This window comes from Ahaetulla prasina, chromosome 6 (genome assembly GCF_028640845.1).
Source record: "Ahaetulla prasina isolate Xishuangbanna chromosome 6, ASM2864084v1, whole genome shotgun sequence".
Lineage (NCBI taxonomy): Eukaryota > Metazoa > Chordata > Lepidosauria > Squamata > Colubridae > Ahaetulla > Ahaetulla prasina.
In genome coordinates, this window is record NC_080544.1 from 93,555,275 (window position 1) to 93,580,125 (window position 24,851).

The window sequence follows — 24,851 nt, forward strand, 5'->3', positions numbered from 1 at the left end:
ACAGTTTTTCTCCTACAGTTTGGATCAACATCCTCTATCTTGCTTTTACATAGTATTTTGATTTCAATTTAATTGTTAAACTTTTTTTTTCTTCTGTCTTTGTCCATCCTTTCTCTCACTGTTATCTATTCATATCCATTATAGTAAAAATAATTAAATGCAGCTCAGGGGAATATAGTGAACAAATAACCGAATGCAATACTTATTTCTTATAAAAGGTGTCAAACCAGTTCTGGAGAAATCAAAGATATTTTTAGAATGGTGAAAATGCAGACATAATAAGATGAAATACCCTATTAATTTGGTTACACTGGGCTGTCATGGAAAAAACCAGACAAGAAAGCTTAGATGTCATATAGATGACTTAGATGTCATATATTTCCCAACCCTGGCAACTTTACCTGAGTAACAAAATTGGAAGGGACCTTGGAGGTCTTCCAGTCCAACCCCCTATCCAAGCAGGAGACCTTAGACCATTTCAGACAAATGATTGTCCAATCTTTGCTTTAAAACCTCCAGTGTTGGAGCATCCATCCGTATGTGGAGTTGAACTCCCAGAATTCTGGTAGTTGAAATCAGTGGTGGGATCCTCCCAGTTTAACAACTGGTTCGGTAGTTGCGTGATTTGCATGCACACGTGCGCTTGGTGCACGCAGCTTGAAAAAATCTTCACTTCCTGGTTTCTTCGGAGGAGTAACACAGCTGATTCGCATGGCAATCCACTCTACCGCACAAATCAGCTGAGAAGATAAAGGTAGGAAAATAACGCAGGAGGACAGGTGGGCCCATCTGATCATCAGAGCTACCGGTTCGCCTGAACTAGTCAAATCCCACCCCTGGTTGAAAACCACCTATCTTAAAGTTGCCAAGGTTGGGAAACCTTTCATACAAAAATGGTATACGATTCTATTTATTGACAAGTTTAAGAAAGCAATATTATTTTAAAGAATTTAAATAAAAGCGTTTTATTTCCCTAAAGGTGTCCCAATACCTGAGAAATATATTCTGCACGATGAATATTCCCTTGGCTATCCCTAACCCATATGCAACCAGCGCATCTTCTGAGTCTTTCCACGATACTGTTCCCCATCTTCCTTGTGACAATGCTCATACTATTCTGGCCAGTCCTTGTACCCAGGATCCTGAAATTTCAAAAACAGTGAAGCAAGTGATTTCAGAAAGCACAGACAATAATCTGCTCTAGCTGAATCAGAGGAGCCACTGTCGAAAATCTTTGTCAAAAATCACTGCCAAAAATAAGGGGTCAGCTTATTTTCCAAAGCACCAGAGGGCAGGACAAGAAACAATGGATGGAAACTAAACAAGGAGAGAAGCAACCTGGAATTAATGAGAAACTTCCTAACAGTGAGAACAATTAACCAGTGGAACAGCTAGCCTCCAAAAGTTGTAGGTGCTTCATCACTGGAGTTTTTTAAGAAGAGATTGGACAGTCACTTGTCTGAAATGGTATATGGTCTCCTGCTTTAGCAGGGAGTTGGACTAGAAGTCCTTCCAAGGTCCCTTCTAGCTCTATTCTGACTTGATCTTGAAAATGTCCATTCAGTGGATTTGCCAGCAAAAGATATCACAGGCCATATAAAACACTTATAAAAATATTTGTAAATTTATAAAATGATTGTTAAAGAAACGGAAGTATGGCACCCATGTGGTTAATGAGTATTATTTATTGAATAAATATAAATTCACTAAAATAAAATGATAGCATCATTCCTCTGCCCTGAATTTGTTTTTCCTTTTTTAATGATGCTTTGCTTTAATTGCTTTGTTGTTGTTCTTTATCTATGAAAATGCAAGATTACAAAGAGGCTGTAACCTTCGAACTGAACCTAGCCGTAGCCATTTTTCTGTTCCTCAGTTGCCACACAGAGGGGGGCAGGGGGGGAAAGGAGATTGGAATGCATTACTAGACACAACAAAGAGTTTTTTCATCAGAACGAAGGTCATCTCTACTGGCAACAGATAAGGTTGTTGAAGGAGTGCCTGAAGAGCCTGTCAATTAACCCAACTGGCCATAATGACACTTGGGAATGGACACTTGGGAAAGATTTAGATTTAGATTTGGTTTTCCATTGAAGCTGTGTTGATTTGATGTACTCATTAAAGAAGACCTTTGAGAAAGAGCCAAGTCTCAGAGTTCTGATTTGCTTAAGTTCCTTAGTCAGAGCCTTGACAGAGGCCTAATTTATATGAAAAGATAGACCCTTGTTTTGGGGTCTCTTGACTATGGCCTCCCCCTGCTCTTTTCAGTTCACATCCCAAATCTAGAAAGACTTCCAAATTTCATACTTGTTCCAAATCTGTGTAGCTACCCATAGACAATGCTGACATTGACATAGAACGCAGTTGTAGAAACAGCAACTCCATGCTACTTCACTGTAAACCTACAGTAACAAAATCTTGCAAGCCTGAATGTACTTCCTTACCTCTCATTTCTCACCACAACTGATTGAAATAGTTAACTGAAGAAAGAACAGAACCTTTGAAAAACAGTGCATTCAGGCTCAATCGCTATACGTAGTCCAGTAAAGTGCAATGGTCAATGGTATCAGAAAAAAAATAGGAAGGATAGGGAGTATGTTACTTCATCCAGGGCTCAAAGGTCACCCAACAGTGATTAATAATGTCTCTGTTCCATAGTGTGATCTCCTGCTGAGAGGATCCAAAACATCTATTTTTAGAGGTGCTCCAAAGTTGGTCTGCCACTGTTTTCTCAACAACCTTACATAGAAATGGGAGGCTGGAGACTAAACAATAATTATCCAAAACCACTCATCCACAGATGACTTTTACAGAAGGGTGAACACCAGAGACTGGTGTTCAAGAGTGCTGTTAATCCACTCACCCGCCCAGGGGGGTATTGACAGTTTATTAGATCAAAGTGGCTACTTCTTCATTCACTTCCCCCAGCAGCCAGGAAGGCAGAGATGTCAAAAGCAGGTGGCAGATAAAAATCTACTTCCTTGGAGCCTGCAACCAAAGGAGGTCTCAAATAACATTGCAACATTACACACTCTGCACGTGGAGCCCAGACTTTGCTGAAATTAAGCCACTTTATCTTTAAATGTGCAAATTGATCACAATGGTGGGAGAACATCAGGCAGATACTTCCCCAAAAATATTTGATCATTTAAGTAAGGTTATTGAATGACAGTTCAGTGACAGACTAAGGGAGAAGATTGTCGTGGTATGGGCCTGAACTTACCAGCACTCAGATCTGCTCCTTGTCTTCCTCCATCTGCACTTCCAGCATCATTTCCGGTATTTCATTTTCTAGAGCAGCTCTAAAAACCAAGCTACCAACTAGGGACAGCCATCATGTAACCACCAAAGATATGCACACTCAAGAATTACCAGAGTTGGTTACCTGATTGGGTATTTTGAGTAACCCAACACCTAAAGGCAAAAGTTCTGCACCACCCAGAGACAAATTCTAGTAGCTCAAGCGGTGATCCTGAGAAGCTGCACAGTGATTAGTACACAGATATTTGATAGATTGCCTTCGACAAGACCTAAGTTTAACTCATAGAATCATCTATTGTAATGTCCTTCCTATTAAAGACTACTTCAGCTTTAATTGCAATAATACAAGAGCAACCAACAGATTTAAACTTAATGTTAACCGCTTTAATCTAGATTGCAGAAAGTACGACTTCTGTAACAGAATCATCAATGCTTGGAATACTTTACCTGACTCTGTGGTCTCTTCCCATAATCCCAAAAGCTTTAACCAAAAACTTTCTACTATTGACCTCACCCCATTCCTAAGAGGACCATAAGGGGCATGCATAAGCGCACAAACGTGCCTACCGTTCCTGTCCTATTGTTTTTCTTTTCTTCTTCCTATATATATATATATATATATATATGTGCTTATACCTCCTAATATTTACTTATATATATGTTTATATACTATATAATCTTTTTATATGATGTTGTGACAAAATAAATAAATAAATAAATAAATAAATATACCCCAAGCTTGTCTACATCTCAATCTAACATATAGGCACTCATATCCTGCTACTTCAAGACAGCATCTCTGACCACTGATAAAAATGTTAATGATCAAAAACACCTCCTGGCCTCCAAACCTAGCATCAAGATTCCTGAAGGACCCAAGCCTTGGCATGGCAGATCGCTGACAAGGGTTCAGTGCTGCCCTTGACCATTTAGATTTTGAAAATACATGTCAGATATTTATCCTTATCCAAAACTATGTTATGGAGGACACTGAACTACTGCAGAGCAGGTGTTAACCATCAACACTTTGCATCCTAAGACATAATTACTCCAGCCATGTGGTTCTCATCATGAGGCTACTGGGTTGAAAGTCAAGATCATCACAAGCTTAGAGATCTCCCTTCTCAGCAAGGGCCTACCTAGTGCTACTTGCCATATTGCCCTCAGCCCAACTCCACTGGGATACAGTGACTTCTACTATCTCTTGCCAGGAGTGATCAACCCTCCTTCCCCACTGTAATAAATTCTTGCTTAACCAATCCAAATCCAAATAGTCATAGACTTATTTTGCTATACTTATTTTACTTCTTGACTGCCTGAAAGCCTAGTGAAAAATATGCAACATATATCCTTTTGAAAATAGCAATAGGATTTAAGATTTATATACTGCTTTACATCCTTCTGTAAATAGTTTACAAAGTCAGCCTATTACTCCCAACAATCTGGATCCCCATTTTATTGACCTCAGAAGGATGGAAGGCTTGAGCCAGTGAGAGCTGAACTGCTGGCAGTTGACAGAATTAGTATGCAATACTGCATTCTTACCACTGTGCCACACAGCTCTTTAAACTACAAATCCTGTAATAAGACAGTAGATGTGACATCACGGATGGGCCTGTTATGTAAAACTTTACCAAAATTATCTTCATGCTATATGTAAAACTATTATGAATAAAATCAGAACATTTTTGTTGAAAAATTAAACAAGCAAGCAAAATGCAACACGTAATACTTTATAAAGATTACCATATACAGAATGTGCTTAAATTACACAACATCTGTGTAATTCACAGGTTAAATATGTAATCAATCAAGCTTGACTTGGAAAACAGTGTTTTCCCGAAACCAAACTTCAGTTTTAGAGAACTAAAATTTATTTATTTATATCCTAACTTTATTATTTTTATAAATAACTCAAGGTGGAGACATGCAATTACCCTCCTTTCTCTTCCTCTTTTCCACAACCACAACCCTGTGAAGTTGATTGGCTTGAGAGAGAGTGACTGGCCCAAAGTCACCCAGTCAGCTTTCATGGTTAAGGCAGGACTAGGACTCACAGTCTCCTGGTTTCTAGCTGATGTCTTAACCACTTGGCCAAACTGGTCCTAAAACACTGCTTTCTTTTAGACTAAAATCATCATAATGTGACTTTTCAAACCATTCAGATTTTAAAATTCTCTGTCAATCACCAAAACAATGATTTAAAACATCTTAGTTTGCTCTTCTTTCTAATTGTTTTCAGCTGAGAGCAAACACATTGAAGTCAGATCTTAAAGTAGTATAACCAGATATCTTGTTCACTATTGTCTACTATGCTATAAACCACCATGAACATTTTCTTAAACTGCACAGAAGATCATGCAGCAAACTGCTTCTTGAAATTATCTTTGTCAGGGCTCCAATAACTAAAAGGGCCTAAAAACATCTTGTGCTTTCATGTGTCGTAAGATTATCGCATTTGTGAAGGCATAGCAAGTCTGGCTACTAAACAGCCCAGTAAGAACAGTACAACCCTTTCCATACCCATCTTCTTCCTCCACCATTTCAATGCCAACTTTATCCTTATCTTCAGACAATATGTCATTTGCTCCAAGGCAAATTACCCAGATGGTTGTTTCTGTTTGGTTAATTTGAACAACTGCAAGGTTATTACCATTCATCCAACGTCAGCCAAAGTAAACCTTGTATTATTCGAAAACTCGGGACTATGGCTTCAGAAAGGAATAAGCTGGCCCAGAAAACCACTAATTTAGAAATGTCAAAGCTTATCTATGGAGCAGCTTACTTTGTTTCTGTTTATATAAATACAGAGAGAAAAAGGTTGTAAACTGGGCATTAGGTACATAACTGCTAGAGATGATGTAGCTCATGGGTGTCCAACCCTTTGGCTTCCCTGGATCACATCAAGCGAGGAGGAACTGCTGGGCCTCTATATAAAATATATAATGTATTTGTTTGTTTATTCATGTCAGAAGCATCACAATTAAAATAAGGCATATTATAATGACATAAAATTAACATATAAAATACAATATTAAAACAAATACAAATTAACACAGATTTTCCCCAGAAATTAGCAACATTAATTGCATTCTGTCGCACTGCCATGAGCTCCTCAAGTGTACACTGATCGGGGAACAAAGGGCATGTATACATATGTGTTGTTGTCTACATGTCACCACAATCACAAAAAGCAGAAGCAATCAGATAGCTCCATTTGTTTTGAGTGCCTCTGGATCTTGTTGTACTGTAATTAAATTGTCTATTCAATTATTCAAACCCAGGTGCCAGCTGGGTTCCATCCAGTGTTGGTTCTTTGTAGCTTCACATAGATCCACTCTGCTTTCAAATTCTTCAAAGTCTTCCCTCAACCTAAGGAAGCTTTTCCTAGATTTTAATCTCTGTTGAGCTGGTTGTGGGTGATACAGAGGGTGTTGCCTATATATTGATGATTCGAGTCTCTCTCTGTATGCTGCTGCATCTCTGCAAACACCAAGTGGGTCAATGCCAGCTAAGTGCTGGATCTTATCTAGAGGAGTATGTTTAAGGGATACAGTAATAATTCTGCTAGCTTCATTCATTCATTCATGTGGGCCTTCCTGAGGAATGTGTGCTGTTAACACATTTGGGTGTCTCTTGGACAAGAGTTTATAACAGGCTAATCCATTCAATCCAGAAGCATCCAAAGCATAGTTAGGTGCTCATTTCCACCTATATAGTATAATTAATGTATATGAATCACATAAAAATGTTGACGATCTTGTGGGGCCATATTACTAGTTGTCAGGGCTGCATGCGGCTTACCGGATGGAGATGTCTGATATGGTATTGCTTCATTTTTTCCCCTAAAGAACATTTTCTCTCAATGTAGATAAACTTTAGACTTAATCTTCCCTGGGATATGACCAAGGATTTCTTAAGTTTTGCAGCATAATGTAAATTATTTATCAAGGTCTGTTGGGTTATCGTTAGTTAAGTAAGTGTTTGAAACCACTTCTCCAAAATGTGGTTTCAGTTAGATTGCAATTCTTTACTCATCCGCAATTAACCAATTAGTAATATACATCAAACAGTTGAATGTCTAAAAAAAAACCTCACAGGGAATTAGGGCCAAAATTTTAAAAAATACCATTGATATTTCACTTTAGAATGAAAAGAATTGTTTTCAAAATTAAATAATTGCCTAAACTCAAAAGGTGGAACTAACCTATGCTCCCATAAAAGATTAAGGCAGAACATTTTGACTAATGAGGATCAATGTGGGTGAACAATCTTTTTTTTATGATTTGTTGGCCATGGCTTGCAGTATTTTAAGATGGGAAGAATCACTCCCAGATCGTTCACTGGATACATACATATCATAATGTGGATTTGGTCATCTTCTACATAAGAGCATCAATAAGCAGGGATTTACTTTCCTTGAAAACGAAAAGCTTATTTCTATATTTGCCCCCTGCAGACCAAATTATAACAAATAATTGGGAAGATGGCCCGTAGGCTAAATTTAGAGGTAAATCCCAACTTTCGTGATTTGCTTCAACAAGCGCCTTAATCACTAGCCCATGGCTTTATTCACACAGCACGCTCGCTTGGAGCCTTCCAAATACGCGGAGGTCATCCCGAGGCTGAGAATTGGAGGGCCATTATTGTACACAGGTTGCGTACTCTTGACAATAAAGGTTTGAATTCTTGGGACAAACTGCCTCCATTATTTGGGAGTTGCATTTTTCAGAATGAGGGTGGTTTTTTGTTTTTTTTGGGTGGTCAACCCCGTACGGGCATCTCCTCTTCACGCAGACAGTGAGAGCCTTCCAATCGAAGCGTCTAGAAGGGCGTATGAATCGGCAAGCCTGTGTTCCCGGTTCCGTTCCCGGTTCCGTTCCCGGTTCCGTTGGAGCGAGGCGGACCAGAAGGAAGCCCGTCGGCCGGACCTCGCGCTCCAGGCCCGCCCCGCCTCTTGCTAATGGTCTCGCGCGCTGCCTAAATGGCTCGCGCGCGGTCTCTCGCGAGGTTGCCGCCCCTCGCGAGCCCTCCGGCTGGCGCCGGGCTCCATCTCCCTCCCTCCCTCCCTCCGACTCTCCCCCTCCCCCTTTCCGGCTCAGCCCCACGTCACCAGGAGACCAGACGGGGGACATCATGGCGGAGCGGAGGAGACACAGGAAGCGGATCCAGGTACCGGGCTGGCTTTATCTCCTCCCCTCTTTTTCGCAACCGCCTGCGGGATTAGCTTCCCTTTCCCTTCTCCTTTCTTTCTCTCACCCACCCAGCAAAATACCCCCTCCCGGTCACCATTTATCCACCCCCCCCCCGCTCCACTCCCCGCCTCCGCCAGTCGGCATCTCTCCTGCCGTTTCTGCGGCTCTTCGGGTTTCTTTCTTTCCCCCCCATCCCTTCCGTCCCCGCAGGGCCGGCCTTGTCCTTCTGGAAGGGAGAACGGCGGCCCCTCCAGGTCCCGCTTCTCGGGACTGAGCGCCTCCGCCGCCACCACCCCAACGTTGCGATGGACGCCCCCCACTCACCCCACTCCCGACAACCTCCATCACTCGCAGCGAAGCCGTCGGGCGCCCTCACCTCCGACCCCCGGGCCCCGACGCCCCTTCCCCGGCCCTCATCCTTGGCAACCCCCGCACGGTCATTTATCTCCCGAGCCCTTTCCCTGCTCTGCCTCCCGTCAGTATCCCGTGGCACAACCTTCCCCCCCACCCCCACCCCGTTTTTCCTCAGTCTGGTCCTCACCACCCAAACCTCTTTTCTCCAGACTCCCCCTTCTCATCCAGGTAAACACCCGGTTCCATCTCTCCCACCTGTGAACATCTGTTCGCACCTTCCCCGCCTGCTTTTTTACCTCACCCTCCACCTCCCTTTTTTGGCACCTTTTGAGAAGAAATCCTCCCCTCCTACTTCATTGCTATATATATTTATATGTGTGTGTGTATCGATATAGATATAGATATGGATATGGATATGGATATAAATACACGCACACATATATTCCCCCAAACCTCCTGGGAATTCCCCAGTGGGTGGTTTTCAGGTTATAGTGATGCAGAGCTTCCTGTCTTAATTATTACTAAGAGATTTTTGAAAACAAAAATTTGTTCACCACAATCCATTGGTGCTTTATTTATTGTCTATGTTCTGTGTGTGTGCCCTCAGATAGCTGTTTATCACCTTAATCCTCCTCATCTTAGTGTGTATGGTTAACTGTACTGTTGTTCATGTAATGTACAGATTGTCCTCGATTTATGACCACAATTGAGCCTGAAATGTATGTTGCTAACTGAGACATTTGCCGAGTAGGTTTTGCCCCATTTTAAGATTTTGCTTGCGACAGTTGTTAAGTGAATCGTTGTTAAGTTAGTAACCTGGTTGGTTGTTAAGTAAATCTGGTTTCCCCATGGACTTTGCTTGTCAGAAGGTCACAAAAGGGGATCACACAACCATGGGACCCTTCAACCGTCATAAATATGAGTCGTTTGCCAAGCAGTCAAACCATGGGAATGCTGCAATGGTCGTAAGTGTGAAAAATGGTCATAAGTCAGTTTTTCCAGCATTGTTGTAACTTTGAACGGTCACTAAATGAACTGCCTGTATAATCTTTCCTGCAGCTCAGGAGCTCATCAAGGGACGTGTATCGTTCTTTCTTTTCGCTCCCAATTTATGCTGTGAACAGGTAGTCCTCAACTTATAACAGTTCATTTAATGACTGGTGTTCCAATGACACTGAAAAATGACCATTGCAGCATCTCCATGATCAAGTGATCAAAATTCAGATGTTTGGCAACTGACTCATGTTTATGATGGTTGCAATGTCCCAGGGTTATGTGATTACCTTTTGCAATGTTCTGACAAGCAAAGTAATGGGGAAGCCAGATTCATTTAACAATCATGTTACTAACTTAATAACTGCAGTGATTCACTTAACAACCGTGGTAAGAAATGTCATAAAATGGGGCAAAATGCACTTACCTGTCTTGCTTAACAACAGAAATTTTGGGTTTAATTGTGGTTGTAAATTGAAGACTACCTGTACATATAAGGCTGAATGGTAGAAAAGTGACTCAAAGTTGCCCATGGAGCTTTAATCTGAATGGACAGCCAACTTCTTTTGTTCAATATGAATTCAGTTTCTGAATTTTCCTTACATTTATATATATCCTCGTATGTAGTTGGATAGAGAACGATTCTTTGATGTCATGACAGTGCTTAAACAAGTGATTTTTTTCTATGGCACTTGCATTATTTTTAGTTTATTGTCATGAGAGGGACAAAGCAGGTGTTTTTCTTATTTCAAGTCCCGTGCTGTTAAAACTATTGTTACATGATGAATGTGTTATATGTGCTTTTTAAGTAGTATATGTAATACATTTAGCATCTTTAAAGGACTCTTACTTATTTCTAAAATAAACTTGTTTAAGAAGAAATTTTAAAGCAGAATGCTTTGTCCTGAAGTGGTAAAATTAGAATAGATAAACAGTTGGAAGGGACCTTGGAGGTCTTCTCGTGTAACATTCTTCTTAGGCAGGCAACCTTATACCGTTTCAGACAAATAGTTGTCCAATCTCTTCTTAAAATTTTCCAGTGTTGAAGCATCCACAAATTAAAAACTTGAGCTCTTTTCCCATATGTGATTCTAATAAAAAATGTGCCAGATATTGAAAATACTATTTAATTTGCTCAATCGTGTTTCCGTATAAGCAGCAACTTTGGCAGCAACTATAAAATTACGGTATATCAGAATGGTTATACTTTCATTCATATGGTGTAGGTATGCAGTATGTATACTTAGTTGTAATAAATAATAAATACTTGAGAAATATAATTGGATATGATTTCAACAAAATGACCTCAACAAAATTCCAAAATTACCTGTAGATTATGATACTAAATCTGCTGTAGATTGATTCTAAATTTGCTTAGTCTCTGCTCTCCATACATTTGTTGTTTGTTGTTTTAAGCATTGTAGCAAAGAAATACTAATAAGAAACTACTAGGAAAATAATAAAACAGTGAACATCTTTTACATTCTTTTCTTGAAGATTGAGCATGTTTATATTATTAAAAGATGGATTAAGAATTCTGTGGTTTTTAGTTCCTCATATCTGAAATTAGAAAATATCATCTCATAGGATCCTATAAAGTGTACTTCTCTCTCAAAATGCTGGTCTTGTGGAACATGACTTTGTTAGCTTTTCAGTAAAGGCAATTTCCCAGACCTGGTGTCCAAAGGTTAATTCAGCCTAGTGGGTTGGTTACTATTTTCCTCAGTTGTTTGTCTTTGCTTTTGTTTATTATTTGGTTTGTATGGTTTTTAAATTTTGTTAGCCTCCATGAGTTGCATTTGTGAGATGAGAAAAATAAATAAATTATGTAAGTAAGTAAATCCTCACCTCCTAAATTACAAACATGATTTCAGATATTCTAGAGACTAGGGACCTGTAGAATCTCCCTGAGATTGAAGACAACATAAACAAAAATTCCTAAAATGGCATTTTAAGAAAATGCATTATCTTCTAAATGTTAATATATATAAAGAACAGTAATTAATATGTTCAAAACTTCATAGTCCTTCATTCAAGGAATAATAGAAATTCCTAATTTGTAAAGAAAGAACATAGCATAATATTTTATCTGTGGATAGAGATGCAAAATATCTAAACATTTTGGAAAAAAAGGAAAGCGGGGTTTTTTCCTATTTTGGGGGAGAAGAATAGAAATTTTGAGAAAAGCAACGAAATATTTCATTACTGTATAATATATATAAACTATATATAAAACTTGATTTATTATTCCGAAAGCATCTATGTTTGGCATATAGGGTTTATAGTAGAATTAATATTACAGAGTTATTCATTTTACTGTAAAATGTTTAAAACTTTATTGTAATGAAGCTAAAAGCTACTGAAGTTTAAGCAATGTAGCATCTCTTCATTTTTGCCTATTGTAAAAACCAGTGGGCAGAAAATTTATACTGAAAACAGAAAGAGATATTTTGAACAGATACAGTTAGGGCTGATTTTCAGAAAAAAATGAAAAAAGTGAAGAGTGTCTAATAAGTCTTTTTGAAACCAAAATTGCTTTTCTTTCCTGAAAACTGAAAAATTGTCTCTATTAGGTAAAATTTCTCTGTCCTTTCCATATTCATTTTTAAATTTTAATTTAATTTCCAAATATTTGGAACATTTCCAAATGTTTCTTTCACATCTTAATGTTAAAATGTTATACAATGCATTTTTTCATCAGTTGTTTCTTGAACTTATTTTCTGCCTTCAGCCAACCCCCACCCATCACATTTCTGTCCCTACGGAGTAGAACCTTGTTTTGTCATCATTATGACACACTTCATGTATAGTGGACCAAATTTCTTCTGCAATTCATATCATTTGTATAAGAATGTAATTACTCAATGTAAATACCCTGTTTTCCCCAAAAACAAGACATCCCCTGATAATAAGCCCAATCGGGCTTTTGAGAGTATGCGCTAAAATAAGCCTCCCCCCAAAAATAAGTCCTCCCCAAAAATATTTAAATGTAGAGCTGGAAATCAGTTAAGACGGTAAGAGGAGCCCCATCTTGCTCCACGCGCCCAAAATAATAAGACCTCCCCGAAAATAAGATCAAGCGCTTAGGGCCGTGGTGGCTCAGGCTGTAAGAAGCCTGTTATTAAAACACAGCTGCCTGCAATTACTGCAGGTTCTAGTCCCACCAGGTCCAAGGTTGACTCAGCCTTTCATCCTTTATAAGGTAGGTAAAATGAGGACCCAGATTGTTGGGGGGGCAATAAGTTGACTTTGTAAATATACAAATAGAATGAAACTATTGTCTTACACACTGTAAGCCGCCCTGAGTCTTCGGAGAAGGGCGGGATATAAATGTAAACAAAAATAAATAAATAAAATTTCGGGGTTCAAAAAAATATAAGACAGGATCTTATTTTCAGGGAAACATGGTATGTTTGTGCAGTTGAGGTAAATTGATGAGAATGATATAAATCCTGAGGACTCCCTGCTCTCTTACTCAATGGATATTCTTGAATGCCTTTCTCTAATTAGTCCATTAAAGTGAGCTTTAAAGTATACAGAACATAATTTCTTATCATGCCACGCCATTAAAATAGGATTACTCTTACTTTGGGATTAATGTCACCCCAGTCAAGTGCTATTTTAAACGTCCATGGAAAAAAATATCAGCATAATGCTATAGAATGCATGCATGAGGTTAATCTCCAGTTTCTTTATGAATTTACAGAGATCTTAAAAGTTTTTATAATTCTGTAATTTAAAAAAAATACTACATTCTATTTTGTGTAATGTCCTATTTGAGTTAATCAGTTGTATAAGAGAAAGCTGATCATCTCACAACTGAAAGTCTTGATGTTAAAAGTACCCACTGGTACTTAAGGTAGATGCTGCCTTAAAAAAAAAAAGACTAGGTCACTTTATGTATTTATCCATGCAAGAAAGCAACAGCACAATCTGTTCTCAGAGATATTTTTGCTTCTAATTTATTATGTAATGAAATAAAGTTCCTGAAGGAGCCAGGTTTCAATGATTTTTCTATTTGACTCAAATATCTTTTAAATCATACATTCTGTTCTTTTCAAGAATTAAAAAAAAGCTATGAAGTCCAGATAAAATCAGATAAATGCAATATGTGGCACTTGGTTTATTTTTAACAGATTTCTGTTTAAGTGTATAAGTTAAGAGTATACAATTCAGAGAAAAGGTCGTTTTAGTTTTAGTTTTGCACAAGATTATCTTGAAGCTTGGATTTGACAATTTATGGATACAGTATTAGTTTCTTTATCAAATTTAGAACCCACCCATCTCCTTCACAGGGAGTCTAGGCAGTGTACAAAAAATAAAAGCATACAAACCGAATATAAAAATCTCAAACAGAGGCAAAGATAGTTAAAATTAAACATTAAAACTAATTAAAAGGTTAAGTTGGTGTTTTTACTGTAGGATTTCAGTTTATCCTTTTTATTTGTGCTAGTCTAGAAGTACTCTAGACTCTATTACAGGATGAACTACGTACTCAAACACAAATTAAAAAAAATAAGTGAGGAAATGTGGAAAAAACAACTTGAGTAAGAAATAAATAATTCTATTTGACTTATCAAGCCTAATATATTTAATGAGGGAGAAAATTAGCCCAGCACTTGCAAAGTATAACTTGCAGGAAGTATGACTATGCTAAATATGAGAAGGCCTATGCAATAATTATTTCAAAGAAACAATAAATACTTTACACCTGAAATCAAAGTATTAACAATAAAGACAATAACTGGAATGCACAAAAAGCAAATCTTGGAAGGTCTGCAAAACTTCAAATTTTATATAAAAATATATATGATTTGTCAAATATTGTTATAATGTCAAAGTGAAAAATAATACATTGTTACTTTAATCTGAATACTCAAAATACTTTCACAGATTTATTGTATATAGAGAAACATTTGAAAACCAGATCCAGTTTGTTACACATTTTCAGTTAATAGTTCCTCCTTATCAGAAGCAGTCCTGCTCTGTTTACCCACACCAAATTCTAAGAAGCACAGTGAGGCATTCTTCTAAGCAAACAATCATTGCACCTCTGTTTAGTTTTCCTAGCTGAATGCGAGTTCCGTCCAATATTCACCATTAGATTTTTAAATAAGTTCATTTACAAAACAAATTAGCTCGTGCCAAAAAGCTTCATTACATCTTGTAGAATATAGGATAATATTGTGGACATAATAAGTATTCTGTACTCTTCTCTACAAATACCAGTTCACATAAAGAATATGTCAGAGGGGAGTCCGTTTAGGATTTGAAAGCCTTTCCATGAATTTTTTTTTTTTACAAATAATGTAACTGAATACTAAAAACAAAAATTTCAAAGATTATCCCTATGAATATTTATAGCTAAACTTATAACAATGTATTTATTGTCTTTGCATCCATTGTACCATATGCTTTTTTATGTTTTATGCCTATATTATATGTGGTATACATGTATACCACATATTGGTGCACATTTCAGGGAAGAGTTTAAAAAACACATTTCAGAAAGATTTTCTGATAGAATTGATCCCAACTTTCACAGCCATACATTACAACTGGGAAAACCATAGCCTTGACTATATACATTTTTGTTGGCAGGGTGATGTCTCTGCTTTTTAGTATGCTGTCTAGATGTACCATAGCTTTCCTCCCCAGGAGCAAGCGTCTTTTAATTTCTTGGCTGCAGTCCCCATCTGCGGTGATCTTGGAGCCCAGGAAAATAAAATCTGTCACTACCTCCATTTCTTCCTCATGTATCTGCCAGGAATTGAGAGGGCTGGATGCCATGATCTTAGTTTTCTTAATGTTGAGTTTCAACCCAACTTTTGCACTCTCCTTCACCCGCATCAAGAGGCTTTTTAGTTCCTCTTTGTTTTCTGCCATTAGAGGGGTATCATCTGCATATCTGAGGTTGTTGATATTTCTCCCAGCAATCTTAATTCCAACTTTTGATTCATCCAGCCCCACCTTTTTCATGATGTGCTCTGCATATAAGTTAAATAGGCAGTATACAGCCTTGCCGGACTCCTTTCCCAATTTTGAACCAATCAGCGGGTCTGGCCTGAGGGTGCTTAGATCTGGCCTGCGGCCTGCCCTGGAAACAGCAAAGAAACGGCCTGCAGTGCCTCTGCCGGTGAAAATGGAGCTCCAGAGAGCCACATGCAGGCCTATTGGGCTCTATTTCTGGCCATGATGACCTCCTGCAGCCCTCTGCCAGTGAAAACGGTCCCAGGCTCCATTTTCATTGGCAGAGGGCTGAAGGAGGCCGTCGTGGCCGGAAACAGAGCCTTGATGAGTGACATTGATCTGGCCATGCCTACCCAGCCCCCCGAAGTTAAACACAACTCTGATGCGGCCCTCAATGAAATCTAGTTTGACACCCCTGCTCCGGAAGGTCACCTCTGTTTCCTTGCACTGCTCTACCTCCCCTTGGAATACCATCCCCATCTGGAGGGGCATTGATTTCTGATCAGGACAGATTTCAGTATGCAGAAATTGAGGCAGTGGAGAAATAACAAATGATACAGATTGCAGCATTTTATTACAAAGCCAAACTGAAATCTCTCAAGATTTTCTCTTCTGGTATCTTCACAAACATACAGGGTATAGTATAATTAAGAAAGCAAATGAAGTAATCAGAGACTATACTGACTTTGAAAATCTTTTAAAGGAAATGTGGAGCCCTTGCTAGACTTTAGTTATAAGCTGCTGCTGAAGTACTGTATAACTCAGAAACTGAACAAGTTAAAGATTGTGTGATCAAATGGATACAGAACATAGACAATTTATATGCAACAAAAGAAAAATATGAAAGTTATAGTGACTACAGAATCATAGTAAAAGAAAATTGATATAAAATGCTTTACTGACCATGAATTATTTCAGTGTTAGTTGCTAAATTGACAAATTGTTTCCTAAAGCCTGTGGAAAAGTAATTATTCTAAAAGTTGAAGTCCCTTTCCAGCATGCCATATTTTATTAAATACTACTAAACTAATTATATTTCCATAAAGTATAATCAACTAGGTTTGTGCATGCCAATAACCCTTAAGATACTCTGCGCTTTTCATTGGAAACTGCATACATTTTCTGGTGTGGAAGAATGGCAAATCAAATTGCGGAAGTGTACCTCAATGTCCAAAATAACCTTGCATTGTAAAAACAATTTTGATACTGATTTTAATTTAATATTCAAACTCTTTTTACACTATAAGATCACCCATGGGTAGTACCGTGTCAAAAACTTGGATTTTATTAACATTAAGATTCAAAGCTTGGATGCTCCACTAAATAAGAATAGATTCTTATTGATTAGATAAGTATCTTTTCTTTTTGACATATGGATGCTGAACTGAGTCTATTGTTGATACTTACATAGGAACTTAATTTTAACACTGATCTATAGTATTAAAATTGCACAAGCTATTTAAATATGAAAAACTAAATGCTACTTTGAAAACTAATTGTTTTACTCGATTTTATGAAGCTTAAATATCTCTTGATCACTTTCGTGCTTTCTCCCTCTTTTTACATTTTTTGATTCAGTTCTTTCTCTGACAGCAATCATTATTGGTGTTGAAAAGACTTCTAAAATAAAGTTCATTGTTCACAACGTTTGCTGGTGTCAGGTGCTGATTTGGGACATTCAGGCCATACTATGTGGTGCTATATATACAGAATTTATGTTCAGGTTGCTTTGTCAGACAGCGATCTGAGCTTTCCTCTCTAGTTGGCTGAAATAAGCCAACAGGGAGTTTGTCCAGGCAGAGCAAGAATGAATCCCCAGATCACAGCCTTACTGAGTTCTGGTTTTACATGCGGATGCCCAATTATATTGTTCATTTAAGAAGGTTCATACAAATACATTTACCTTGTAGCACTGCAAAACTTAAGATCTTGCTGTAGGCTGTTCCTCTGAATTTCCCAATGAGGATAGAGCAGTGTCTATTACATAACTTTCTTGGACTCCCTAAAATAGCCTTTTGCTTCAAATGTAGTAAGGGAAACCTGCAAAAAGTTGACTTTGTAAATATACAAATAGAATGAGACTATTGCCTTACACACTGTAAGCCACCCTGAGTCTTCGGAGAAGGGCGGGATATAAATGTAAATAAATAAATAAATAAATAATAGGTTCTGGTAATTATCTTTAAAGTGCTCCATGGCATAGGGCCGGGCTACTTACGGGACCGTCTGCTGCCACCGATTGCCTCTCACTGACCCGTGCACTCTCACAGAGAGGGACTCCTCAGGGTGCCGTTGGCTAGGCAGTGCCAACTGGCGACACCCAGGGGAAGGGCCTTTTCTGTGGGGGCCCCCACCCTCTGGAACGAGCTTCCCCCAGGACTTCGTCAACTTCCTGACCTTCGAACCTTCCGCTACGAGCTTAAGACACATCTATTTATTTGCGCAGGACTGGACTAGAATTTTTAAAATTTTAATCTGGTTTTAATGGGGTTTTATTATTTATATTTCTATTTTAAATATTCGGCCTTATTTAATAAGTTTTTAAAATTGTTGTTTTATTCTGTATATATATATGTTTTTCTTGGCTGTAAACCGCCCTGAGTCCCTAAGGAGATAGGGCGGTATAAAAGTGCGAACAAATAAATAAATAAATAAATAAATAAATAAATAAATAAATAAATAAATAAATAAATAAATAATTAATAAATAAATAAATAAATAAATAAATAAATAAATAAATAAATAAATAAATAAATAAAAAGGCTTCCCTCAAGAGCCTGTCTAATTAGGAAAAGAGCTTGGCAGCAAATTGCTTTGGGCTGATTCCTTCCTTCCTTCCTTCCTTCCTTCCTTCCTTCCTTCCTTCCTTCCTTCCTTCCTTCCTTCCTTCCTTCCTTCCTTCCTTCCTTCCTCCTTCCCTCCCTCCCTCCCAACTTTATTATTTTTACAAATAACTCAAGGCAGCAAACATATTCAGCACACCTTCCTCCTCCTATTTTTTCCACAATAATCCTCCAAGGAGAATTGAGCTGAAAGAGACTGATTGGTCCATGGTCAACCCAGCTGGTTTCATGGCTAGGTCAGGATTAGAATACATGGCTTGTTAATGGAAACACTTGCATTCATGTATACGTTGGTTATGGATATTTTTAATATGACCATCTTGATTCTGACATTCAAGCACTAGGTTCAAGTAGTTTTAGACATATGAACTAAATGTCAGTTAAGTCTTCAAACCTTCCAAAACTTTCGACTAGATCACTGTTTTTGTAATCCTTTCCTATTACACCATTCCTAAACAATCCTCTAACCAAAAAAAGGATGTTAACATTCTGAGGTGAATTTGTAAGAGCGTTGAGCTATGATAACACTCCTTCCTATTTTACATAACTGTATTTCCTTATCCATGCTGGCTTGCACATTGAAAGGTATAGTTTGCTAGTCAGCTAGTAATTTCATTACCTATTCTGCAACTACAAGACCTTCTTTGTTAGGTGTAATAGTATTTACACTGGACGTCTTTGTTTTTTCCCACTACACAAAGGCTCCATGTGGGAAGTTGTAGGTGGAAGTCCTGAAGGTACACCTCTGTACAAGCCACGGCTTCCTCCTGATCTGTGGCAAAATGAGCTGGTTAGTAATTTTGTGTGGTGAGGTGTTGGGTGTTAATAGAAGCTGGCATGTTATATGATCTAATAGGTGGATTCTCATGCAGACTTTTATTCTTTAGTGTTTCCAGACCGTGCAAATGTGTAGTCAGAACTCTTGAGTGAAGCATTGCTTACTTGCTAATCCAATGCCCAATATCTTATCTCCTCTGCCAGCTGTTACTAGTGTTGTGAAAAGTGTATTTAAAGCAGTGGTGGAAGTTTATTTTTGAGTTGCCTGTAAAGGGTTGCTCATTTGTTAGAATTGTGTCAGTTTTAATTATATATCATGTCTTACTAAAAAAAAAACCTTATAATGTTCACTGAGATAGTATTTTAAGTCTGAAGCCTATATACTGGAAAATTACTCCATATGAAACAGATCCAACAGTCAAGAGATGGGAAAGTATAAATGATTAAATTGTATACGTTATTATTTTTTCTTAATGTTTCACTACATTTTGCTTCATCTTTCTGTTGTCTTGCTGTTGTAGAAATTTAGATTACAAGATATTTAAGGCAAGGCTTATTATTTTTAATATTTTTAAGTAAGTGCATTTACATATATACTGCTGTTTGAATAATAATTAACAAAATGTATCAGTCACCTGATTTCAGTAGAAGTAATTGATGAAGCAAAAAGGTATTTTTTTGAGACAGTTCGGAATTCTTCAGCTGTATTCTTATTTTTATATAAAAGAAATTTAACAGCTTTGTGGTAACAATATGTAGTCCAGCGGTTTCATCAGATTTCCCTTTAGACTGTTAAGATCATTAGATATTTATAGTAGAATTGGAAATTTCTTGTGGAATAAAGTTCCTCAGTAAATTATTTATAAATCTCCCAAATCCTCCATAACACTTGCTGAGGTAACCTCTCTTGCATAGTTTGCTTTGTATTAAAGAAGTAATGGGGAGAGGAAATTCTTTAATTTTTAATTCAGTGACTTTTATGTATTCAAACCGAATTTTGAAAAATTATTAATTTTACCTATTAAATATGGTACATGTGATTTATTATATGGTATTATAAGGACTGCTATCGGTTTACAAAGTGAGAAAAGAAGTAACTGTCACTAATAAGCTTGTTTCACATGATTTGTCGTTAAAGGTAGACATTGTTTAACAGTGTCTGTATCATTGACATACAATTAAGATTTGTTTACACATTTTTACCATTTGGTTACTTGCTATTTTACTGCCTTTTTGGAATAATGGGGGGAAATTAATGCTACTATTTTAGAAACTGGTGTTTTAGCCTTAACTGTTACAGTAAAAGTGCTCAGTTTCCAGTTTGCTTTTTTACTAAAATGCATTTATTTCTTTAATATTCATAGATTGCACTAATGAGAGTTATCAATCAAAAGCGCCATAAATTAAAATATAACTAAAACAATAATGTAAGAGTCGCTTTGTAGGGGAGCTGGGAGGCATACAAATTTAATATATAAATAAATAACTTGTAAAGCATGCAGTAAAAAAAAGGAGAAAAAATTTGCAGCCAGATAGCCATAACTAAATTTAAACCTGTGGCACGTAAAACATACAAAATAGCTGGCAACATACTTGAAGCACTTGAAAATCTTTTTATCTAAAGATCAAACAATGGCAGTTGAGTTCAGGTAGACATATTTTTCCACAATGCGAATGTCACTATTAAGTGAAATTATTATTCCATTATTATAATGGAAAAAAGCCTGGTTCTGCGATTTCAGTTTTAATCCCCTTAGGGAAGAAACAAAAGAACTACGGATTTCCCAGAACAGGGAAGCAATTTAAGAACATATCTTAAGAGCACATTGAATCCGTGAGTGCATCAGAGAATGCATTTAGGTTTCAGAGGCAATTGAAAGCCTAAAGTAATTATGGGTGGCAGTTGATTGACAAGCTCGAAGCCTCTGCTTTGTTAATCAGTCTTGGCCAGTATTTATGAACGATTACATTTCATGGACACATGAAGTCTGTGAAAATTAGGAAGAAGTCTCATAAATTCTGAATTCAAATGAAGATGTTCTACTGAAATATATTTCCATTATTTTTTTTAATAGGAAGTGGGAGAGCCATTCAAAGAAGAGAAGGCTGTTGCCAAATACCTGCGCTTCAACTGCCCAACCAAGTCTACCAACATGATGGGACACAGAGTTGATTATTTCATTGGTAAGTTGATTTTTGTGTGTACCTAAATAATGAAGCTATCTCATTGTCAGAAATTGTACGATTTAAGGGATTTTGCAGTTGAGTATTAGAAGCAGCTGTATGAGGGAATAATCTCCAGTAAACACAGTGGAAATTGTTAAAAATATGCAGGATGTTCCAAACCTCTTGGCATTATGATCTTAAAATAATGTATGGACTGCCCATAAAAGAATAATAATTTAATAGGCATTTTCTTCCATTCTATTTCCCGAAATCACTTGGCATAATTTTAATGTAAAACTTTCATCTCTAGAAACTATGTATACTTTTCTCTGATTCTTTCCTAATATTTGCATTGCTTGCCTTCTAATCCAACATTCTTTAGCAGACAGTGACTAATGTCTTACCTTTAAGAGGCTAAATAGCACTGTTTTGTGCAGAAAGAAGGGCTTTGTGGGAGATGGAACAAAGGCCAGGGTTATCAACAGTTAGGAAAACTGCAGAATGGTTTCATTGAGGGCCGCATCAGAGTTGTGTTTAACTTCGGGGGGCTGGGTAGGGCGTGGCCAGCTCAACATCACTCATCAAGACTCCATTTCCGGCCACCACGGCCTCCTTCAGCCCTCTGCCAATGAAAATGGAGCCCGGGAGGCCGTTTTCACTGGCAGAGGGCTGCAGGAGGTCATCGTGGCCAGAAATGGAGCCCAATAGGCCTGCGTGTGGCCCTCTGGAGCTCCGTTTTCACTGGCAGAGGCACTGCGGGCCGTTACTTCGCTGTTTCCAGGGTGGGCCCGCAGGCCAGATCTAAGCACACTCAGGCCGGCCCCGGCCCGCAGGCCTTGAGTTTGATACGACTGCCTTAAAGGATGTACCACCCTTGGAATTGAAGGGACTGTTGGGATGGGAGAAGATGATCAGGGTCAGCCAGACTAAGGGGATTTGATGCACTGAAACATTGGTGATGAAAATGAAGAAAAATAAAAAGAACAACAATATAAGACTGGAGGCAGAAAGTGTGCTGGGCTGAGACATCAGCAAAAGCTGAAGACAAGAGGGAAAGGAAGTCATTGGGGAAATTGAAGTTAGATACACTGCTGCGTGTGCCATACTGTGAACTGTTGAGGGCAGTGTGAGAAACACAGTCCATAAAGTTCATAAAGCCAGAAGCAACAGTTTAAACTAGATTACAGGTAGTCCTTGACTTACAACACTTCATTTAGTGACTGTACAACATTACAACGCTGAAAAAAGTGACTTACGACCGTTTTTCAAACTTGTGTCCTGGATCATGCGGTCAACTTTTTGCAACCTTCTGACAAGCAAAGTTGACGGAGAAGCCAGATTCACTTAACAACCGTGTTACTAATTTAACAACTGCAAGGATTCACTTAACAGCGTCAAGAAAAGTCATAAAATGGGGCGAAATTCACTCAACAAATGTTTCACTTAACGATATAAATGTTGGGCTCAATTGTCATAAATTGGGGACCGCCTGTAGTTGATTTACCAAAACAAAAGCCTTTCTGCTTTATACTCATTGCATTTCACAGATGGAGAAAAAGTCAGAAGAATTTAAAACTTGATTTTACTATAAATAGGACTTGCATTTGAGCATTACCTGTACCTGGAATTCTTTTGTAACAGTTTTTTATACACACACAGAGCATATATTTAATATAGATTTGTGTTTTTAAATATCCTCTGGATCTACTTTTACCTTTTTTTTTACTGAGAGAAGGTAGATAGCAGCCTTGCCCTGTTTTCATACCCAGATTTTTATTATTTTAATCCAAAATCTGAGCCACCAAAAGATTCTTAGATTTGGTTCTGGTAATTCATGGTGATTCAGAACCTTTAGACAGAACCAGCCATATAATTTGATGATAACACTATACGCAATAACAACAGATTTAAGTTTTGCCATAGCAAAAGTTTGATAACGGAACTATGTTAGATTGTTTGGACTTTGAACAAAACAGCCTCTGTCCATAGAGCATTTCTGTTTTTGTGTAATTCCTAAAAGGTGTTAAATATTTTAGTCAATGGTTTGTCAAAATTTGTATTTGACAAATAAAAAATATGTTCCATTTAATAGACATTCTGCTTTAACAGACATCCTTTCCCCCCTTATTTTTTTAAAAAATATTTCATTTACTACCCCCTTTTAATTTATGTGGATGGTTCTTTTTTTTTTTTTTTATTCAAAAAGTTTTACAAATTTTTTTTCCCCCTTTCCCCCCCTCCTCTCCCCTCCCTTCACAACCCCCCTCCCCCCCCGACTTCCCGGAACGGGCACAAGGTATAGTTAAAAATAAAACAAACATATGCTAAAAAAATTTCATCCCAACTTAATTATACCCCTACAATCATCAATTCCTAACTTCCCCCAAAAACAATCAAGAATAATACATCATAATCATTCAAAAACAGTCTGATAACTCTTAGTCTGATATTATGTGGATGGTTCTTTTCTGATATTGTGGGGTGGGTGGAAAAAACCTTGACACATGCCTGCCATGATTTTACATATTTTTGCTGTCTCTAATTTTTAGTTCAAGACAAAATGTGCAAATATTAGTTATTCTCCATAGTGTCAGTAGCCCAATATAGCAGTTTCTAAGCAAAAGCCACTCAGTGCTGGCCCAACTCATGCATTGGGATGAAAAAACACTAAAAGTCAACCATATTTTTATGCTCAGCGCTCTTTTGACAGTTTTGTGTCTTTCTCTCTCAATTAGCTTCCAAAGCTGTGGACTGCCTTTTGGATTCTAAGTGGGCAAAAGCCAAGAAAGGAGAAGAAGCTCTGTTTACAACTCGAGAGTCAGTAGTGGATTATTGTAACAGGTAAGAATCCAGTATTTGAAAGTTATTGCAAATGTGAATATTGCTAAATATATATATTTATAAATATAACTATTGTGAGAGCTAGTTAGTGTTAAGGCATAAGGCCAGAAATCAGGAAATTCTGAGTTCTAGTCCCATTTTAGACACAAAGTCAACTAGGTGACATTGGGCCGGTCATTCCTTCATCTCTAGAAAGATGGCAATGGCAAACCCCTTTCCTTGCAAAGAAAACTGCAGGGCAATGTCTAAGCAGTTGCTGAGAATTGGACACAATTGAATGAAAGAAAATACATATAGATGACAGTACACAAAAGATCCTTCAGCAAGGTGTATGTGCTGGTTCGTGCCAGGTGAGATGAAAGGGGTGACTTCCATCGATTTCTCTTTTGCCTGCAGCTCCCAGTCTTCATTTTCAGTTTCCCCTTGACCCTCCAGGACAGCTTTGGGGAAT

The 24,851-nt window shown here is 37.8% G+C and overlaps 1 protein-coding gene across 2 annotated transcripts in view; it reads left to right on the top strand.

Annotated features, from left to right (window-relative positions):
* The first annotated feature begins 8,278 nt into the window (after positions 1 to 8,278).
* Positions 8,279 to 24,851, top strand: part of SEC62 (SEC62 homolog, preprotein translocation factor) — a 30,046-nt gene continuing 13,473 nt past the window's right edge. The window contains exons 1-4 of one of the 2 annotated variants that reach the window (XM_058187305.1): positions 8,393 to 8,433; positions 19,318 to 19,406; positions 21,469 to 21,577; positions 24,295 to 24,400. In XM_058187305.1, the coding sequence (XP_058043288.1) occupies positions 19,323 to 19,406; positions 21,469 to 21,577; positions 24,295 to 24,400 (299 nt within the window). In that variant the 5' untranslated portion in view covers positions 8,393 to 8,433; positions 19,318 to 19,322. Of the gene's footprint in view, positions 8,434 to 19,317; positions 19,407 to 21,468; positions 21,578 to 24,294; positions 24,401 to 24,851 lie in introns of both variants that reach the window. The other variant, XM_058187304.1, reaches the window with a different exon arrangement.